General features: G+C 51.4%; 1 protein-coding gene across 1 annotated transcript; it reads left to right on the top strand.

The window, feature by feature from the left end:
- Nucleotides 1–313: 313 nt before the first annotated feature.
- Nucleotides 314–5,794, top strand: LOC4341907 (IAA-amino acid hydrolase ILR1-like 6). The gene is made up of 3 exons (NM_001421760.1): nucleotides 314–928; nucleotides 2,654–2,779; nucleotides 4,494–5,794. The coding sequence occupies exons 1-3, from the start codon at nucleotides 389–391 to the stop codon at nucleotides 5,358–5,360; spliced, it is 1,533 nt and encodes a 510-aa protein (NP_001408689.1). The 5' UTR covers nucleotides 314–388; the 3' UTR covers nucleotides 5,361–5,794.
- The last annotated feature ends 963 nt before the right edge of the window (nucleotides 5,795–6,757 follow it).

Raw genomic sequence — 6,757 nt, 5'->3', positions numbered from 1 at the left:
ATGCGATGAAGGCACTAACTAATTGGGGGGCAAAAAAAAAAATGAAATTCTCAGGCGCCACTACTGATGCGTCACTGTCAGTGTGGGCCCCACCTAACACAAATAATGTGACAGCAAGTGGTTAGCAATAATACAAGGCAACGAGCACGAGCGAAATTGAAAAAGGTGGAGGAAATAATTAATTAATTTAATTAATTGATTGACACAAGTAGAAGCAGATAAAAATGGAAAAAAAGGAAAATGAGGAAAGGAAAAAAAAATTCTGCAGCGCTGGCTTAATTTAATCCCCTCCATTCCGGATGCCTCTCCCTCCATTTTTTTGCCCCCTCGACTGCAGTCTGCAGCCCTACTCCCCCACAAGCGCGACGCAAGCAAGGTGTTTGTCGAAATGGAGCACGGTGGCCACGAGCTCGCCGTCGTCGTCCTCGTCTTGCTGCTTCTCGTGTCCGCCACCTCGTGCACGTTCCTGGAGGAGGACGTGATTCTTGGCACGGTGGAGGAGGCGAAGGTGGCGAGGCTGGGTGGCGGCGGCGGTGGCGGCAGCAAGGGCGCGAACGCGAGCACGAGGAGAGCGGACAACACCTGCGCCGGCGTCGGCGTCGGCGTCGGCGGCGGCGGCGGCGGTGGCGGTGGCGGTGGAGGGGGTGGGAGAGGGAGGTTTTACTTGGGGTGGAAGGAGGAGATTGCCGGGATGGCGGGGCGGCCGGAGACGGCGGCGTGGCTGCGCGCGGTGCGGCGGCGGATCCACGAGCGGCCGGAGCTGGCGTACGAGGAGGTGGAGACGAGCCGGCTGGTGCGCGACGAGCTGGACGCCATGGGCGTCGGGTTCCGCCACCCGGTCGCCCGCACCGGCGTCGTCGCCAACATCGGCACCGGCCGGCCGCCGGTGGTCGCGCTCCGGGCCGACATGGACGCGCTGCCCATCCAGGTACGCGCGAATCGCGACGCCGACTCCTTTTGCACGCGGTGCACGTGCCATCCATCACTACTCACCGGCATACTTGCTGCTACTAATATCCAGCTCCTTTATAATTCGTTCTTTAATTTTCGCCTCGAAATTATTTGGGTGGATTAATTAGGATTACTACTCTGTAAACCAGTAATGACAAAGAAACTATAGTTACAAATGAGAGGTTTGCTTTTCTAAGCCTTTCATCTCATTTGGCGCGAATTCGTTACGACAAGTGTAAAATGCAGCAGTGTTAGCATGACTATTTGCTGACCAAAAACATTTTCATTTTTTTTGCGTCTTTGTTTTTGTTTATAAAAGACCTTTTTGGGGTTGATCCAGACTGTGTGTGTGCATGTGGGAATTGGAGTAGTGACTATACCTGGAGGTACACAGTACACTCTGCTAGGCACACGGATGTACCCTTTCTTGTGAAAAATGTGAGATTCTCTGGTCTCTTATACTTGGTTAGTGACTGACAAGTGGGGCTCACTTTTTGCTGGTCATTAAGCCTTCAATATTTTTAACAAAAACTGAAAAAAAAAAGGAATCTGATGGCAAATTAGTAATGCATTTCCGATGCACTCCCGGAAATGCTTTCACGACCACCGATAAAAACAGTGACAGTACTAAAACTTTACTCTGAAGGAGTATTTTCTGAACTTTCTATAGAGATTGACAGCAACAAAGCAGAACCCCAAAATCAAAAGCTGAAATTTTTGTCACTGTCTGTTTTCTGAATGAGACAAATGAGTTAGAAGCATATCGTTAGGCATATCACGGTGATTAGGGTGTGCCAGATTGTATTGCTGTAGTTCAACAGAGGCTCTGAAAGGCAGGTAAAAGAAAAGGAGAGGACGCAGTTGATCGGCTGGAACACGTCGCTGGGTCACTTCGTCTTTGGTTCTTCTCACCTGTGAGGGCCCGTTTAGTTCCCCAAAAATTTTTTTCAAAAACGTCACATCGAATCTTTGTACACATGCATGAAGCATTAAATATAGATAAAAAGAAAAACTAATTGCACAGTTATGGAGGAAATCGCGAGACGAATCTTTTAAGCTTAATTAGTCCGTGATTAGCCATAAGTGCTACAGTAACCCAAATGTGCTAATGACGGCTTAATTAGTCTCAAAAGATTCATCTCGCGGTTTCCAGACAAGTTTTGAAATTAGTTTTTTCATTCGTATCCGAAAACACCTTCCGATATCCGGTCAAACGTTCGATGTGACACCCAAAAATTTACTTTTCTCCAACTAAACACACCCTCAGTTTGTGACAAGATCGCAAGAATCGATTCTCCCACGAGCAGCAGAAAGAAGGATCGCTGCATTTCATCGCCATCTCGATCTGCTTCACCCCTTGCTGTTTGGACTGTCATCACGGAATCTTCAGAGTTCAGAGATCGAGCGTTGCATCACGCCATCACTGTTCACCGATGTGAAAAAACAGAAGCAAAACTTTCGTATGCACGTTCCTTCAGAAGGAAAAAAAATCTCATGGAATCATCGATTCATTCCCCAAATGGCCAGAAAAGTCGTGCTTCGTGAGTGCCCAGAAACGGGCCATTTTTAGGACTAAAGCGAACCTTTCGTTGTCTGTTGATGCATGCGTGTTTGGCCGTTTTGGCACCCCGTTTTGATAAATTCATCGTGCAATTTTGATAAAATCTGACGCCTTTTTTTTCATTTTTCCTTTTCTGTTCAGGAAGCAGTGGAATGGGAGCACAAGAGCAAGAACCCAGGGAAGATGCACGCCTGCGGCCACGACGCGCATGTGGCGATGCTCCTCGGCGCCGCCAAGATACTCAAGGCTCGCGAGCACCATCTCAGGGTACGTCTACTGACTAGATTCTTCTCTGAATACTTTAAAAATGGTTCTTCTTTGTCTGAATCTCTGAATTTTTCAGTGTGTCTCGTGATCTCGTCTCGTCTCGTGCGTATATAGTTGTAGTAGTAGTTTCTTCTCTAAATTCTTTAAAAATGGTTGTTTGTCTGAATTTCTCAATGTGTCTAGTCTCGTGCATGTACACCATAGTTGTAGCTTCTGTCGGTTTGTGCGTAGCTCTTGCCGTGCAAGCGATGGTTTGTACTACCATGAGAGAGCTAGCTGCCCGCCCCTAGATTTGCATCATGGAAAAGGTGCAAATGCTTAAATTGTTATCATAAGACGCGCGTAATGTGTTAAAAGTCCAGGTATGATGTCGCCGCGTCATGGTTTGGTGTCAGCATCAGGTGTCATCCGAGGACAGCTTTAGGAAGGAAACCATTTGCATTACCCAAAACAAACTTTGCTTCGTGTTTTCAGCATGCACTGATTGTACTAAGTATAGCTGGCATCAGTGGAATGATTATTCTCTTGATTGTTTTTCTGATGTGATAAGAGATATTGGCGCAACATTCCTTCAGTTTAGTGGTGAGTAGTACTAGATTCTTCCTGCTTAGTTCTTGGCTTTTTTAGTTTTCTCTCTGAAACTTGAGAGCACATGCTTAGTGGAGAGTGGAGATTGAGAAGCTCCTTTTCTGCTTGCTTTAGTACTATACCAGTACTAGGTAGGCGTATTTGGTTGAGGATAAATATTGAGGTGATAAGGGGATCAATTCTTGCTCAATGGAAGTAAGTTAGACAGATGTCTATCTAGGCCCTCAAGTTCTAATTCAGTAGAAATGTCCCAATCTACTCTTTTGCTTCCTAATAGAATGTTAAAACCACCAGGTCAGTTTCTTTAAACTTAAACGTACTCGTTACTCCCTCCGTCAATAAATATTGCTTCTAATATATAAGAATAATTAACCATTTGCCACTCTTACAAATGGTGATAAATGATTTGCCACTGAACCCACATGTCATAAATAACTAGTGGCAAATTTTTAATTGTGGCAAAAAAATTAAATGTATCTAATACGGAGTATATGGTAAGCATTTCTTTGGAGTTTTAGCAGAGATTAAGGTGTTGAGATGAAATTTCTTTGATGCCCCTAGGATTTCAACTTATATAGTACGATAATAGGACAGCCGGTACGTGTTGTCATGTCGATATGAAACTGTGTCCCAACGTTCATCAAGAATGACCCTACGCCAACTACTCTGTCGTATGTGTGGCGACAAAACTCAGCATTTTTAAGGAATTTTGGTACAAGGAAAGTGCTATGGAATGTGAGCTGGATTTCAGTTCTGGCTTCACAGAACAATTCACTTTGCATCGAGAAATTCCTTTTTGGTACTACAAGAGGGAAGTGCTCTGGAGTGTGGGCTGGATTTCAGTTCGGAGTTCAGACTTCATAGAACAATTCACATTTGCATTAAGAAAGTTTTGGTACGAGGGAAGTTCTATGCCGCGTGAATTGGATTTTAATTCAGACTTCATAAAACAATTCTGACCATATCATTCTTACTGCAACTAATTACTTAAATTTTGACCGCACCTATTAATCTCTTTGCCAATACTGATCTTACCATTCCTAAAACAGGAAGAAACTGTGTTTATTTGGAAGCTACTGCAAGTAATTAACTGAAGTGACCATGGTTTGAATTTTCATGTGTGCAGGGTACAGTGAGGCTACTGTTCCAGCCAGCCGAGGAGTCGGGCGCTGGCGCCAAGCGGATGATCGAAGGCGGCGCGCTGGAGGACGTGGAGGCGATCTTCGCCGTCCACGTGTCGCACCAGCATCCGACGTCCGTGATCGGCTCCAGGACCGGCCCTCTGCTCGCCGGCTGCGGCTTCTTCAAGGCCGTCATCCACGGCGGCCGCCGCTCCGGCGACGCCGTCCTCGCCGCCGCATCCACCATCATCAGCCTGCAGAGCATCGTGTCCCGCGAGGCGGATCCCCTCGACTCGCAGGTGGTGTCTGTGGCCATGGTGAACGGCAGCGATCACCCGGCGGCGACGGCGAGGGCGGCGGCGGCGGAGGAGGAGGAGGAGTTCGTGCTGGGCGGCACGTTCCGGGCGTTCTCGAACGCAAGCTTCTACCAGGTGCGGCGGCGGATCGAGGAGGTGATCACGGCGCAGGCGAGGGTGCACGGGTGCGAGGCGGCGGTGGACTTCTTCGAGAACCAGAGCTTCTACCCGCCGACGGTGAACGACGCGCGGATGTACGCGCACGTGAAGGCGGTCGCCGGCGAGCTCCTCGGCGCCGGGAGCTACCGCGACGTGCCGCCGATGATGGGCGCCGAGGACTTCTCCTTCTACTCCCAGGTCGTCCCCGCCGGATTCTACTACATCGGCGTGCGCAACGAGACGCTCGGCTCCGTCCACACCGGCCACTCCCCCTACTTCATGATCGACGAGGACGTCCTCCCCACCGGCGCCGCCTTCCACGCCGCCATCGCCGAGCGCTACCTCGCCAACCACTCGCCTTCCTCCTCCTCCTCCTCCGACTCCGACGACCCGGATGTCGAGCTGGAGGCGTCGTGACCGAGCAAGGGAGCCCGGCAAAGTCAGTCGATCAGCGCGCCGCGCCGCGCCGCGGGAGCGCGCCACGCCGGTTGGTGGTGGGCTGGACTGGTGATTTTGGGCCCATTTCGCGGTGGGCTTTGTCGCGGGCCATAGGGATCGGTGTTTTTGCCCTGCCATGGGGAAATTTAGGTGGGAGGGATTAATCTGAGGAAAAAGTCCACTTTTACTCCCTTAAATGTATACCGAATCTAATTCGTACCCCTCAACCAGAAAACCGGTTAGGATGACTCCCCCAATTACTAAAACTGGTACAAATAGACTCCCTCGGCGGTTTCAAGGGCGGTTTTGCTGACGTGGTGGTGTTGACTTGGTCTTCGTCCCACGTGGCGTTGACGTGGCATTGATGTAAGATTAGATTTAAAAATATATATGTGGGATCAATTTGTCATTCACACACAAAAATTATAATAGGATCCACTGACTTGTGGTGTCCACATGTCATTCTCTTTCCAACCTTTATGCCTCCCTCTCTCTCCCTTATCTCTCTCTTTCTCTTCCCGTCGGCGAGCAGCGCGGAGAGCTTGCCGAGGGCACGGATGGCGGAGCAGAGGGCGGCGAGGGAGCGGAGTGGAGGGCGCCAAGGGAGTGCGCGAAGCTGTGAAGCCGTGGGCGGCGGTGGGTGGAGAAGGCCGGCGCGAAGGCCGGGCGGAGTGGCGGCATCGAGAGCTGCCAGTCGCCGCGGTCGCTCCTGTCGCGTATCCTACAACGAGGCGACGGCGGCAGCAGCGGTGGGAAGATCGGGTGCCGGGTGCGGCTGCCGTGGCGGTACAGCTCCACCTCCGTGTTGATGCGATGTTGTTAACACTCCGCCGCCACCGGTAGTGGCGGCGGCGGCGGCGGCGGTGGGAAGTTCGGGTGCTGGATGCGGCTACCGGCGCCGGCCAAGGTCAAGGTCATCAGGAGGGCGCCGGAGTTGTCCCTCGACACGCCGCGGAGTTCTTGTACACTCGACGAGGGGAGAAATGGTATAATTCTTGCCGTGCGCGGCGCCGGTGCAGTGTCGGAGACGAGAGCGACGACACGGAGGAGGTGACTGACACGTCGGCGTCCTTCGCCGCCAAGACGGACGACGTGGCGGCAAGAAGGCCAAGGACGGTGGTGGCGGCGGCACGGTGCTGGTGACGGTGGACGGCGATGTGGAACTGGAGATGGAGACGCTACTGAAGGCGTCGGCGTACATCCTGGGCGCAGCGGGCAGCAGCATCGTGTACATGGCGGTGCTGGACGACGGCGCCGTGCTGGCGGTGTGCAGGATCGGCAGCGACGACGCATCGCCCGCAGCATGGCGAGAGGGCTGGCCTTCCTCCACGACAAGAAGTTCGTGCGGCAACGTCCGGCCGAGCAACATCCTGCTC

This window comes from Oryza sativa, chromosome 6 (genome assembly GCF_034140825.1).
Source record: "Oryza sativa Japonica Group chromosome 6, ASM3414082v1".
NCBI classification, from domain to species: Eukaryota; Viridiplantae; Streptophyta; class Magnoliopsida; order Poales; family Poaceae; genus Oryza; species Oryza sativa.
This window is presented reverse-complemented; position numbering and strand designations above follow the sequence as displayed.

What these genes read in the sequence shown, in the direction of transcription:
- LOC4341907 (NM_001421760.1), top strand. Translation starts at nt 389, where the DNA reads ATGGAGCACGGTGGCCACGAGCTCGCCGTCGTCGTCCTCGTCTTGCTG. An exon ending in TGGACGCGCTGCCCATCCAG is followed by an intron (nt 929 to 2,653) that starts GTACGCGCGAAT and finishes TTTTCTGTTCAG; the next exon opens with GAAGCAGTGGAATGGGAGCA. An exon ending in CTCGCGAGCACCATCTCAGG is followed by an intron (nt 2,780 to 4,493) that starts GTACGTCTACTG and finishes TCATGTGTGCAG; the next exon opens with GGTACAGTGAGGCTACTGTT.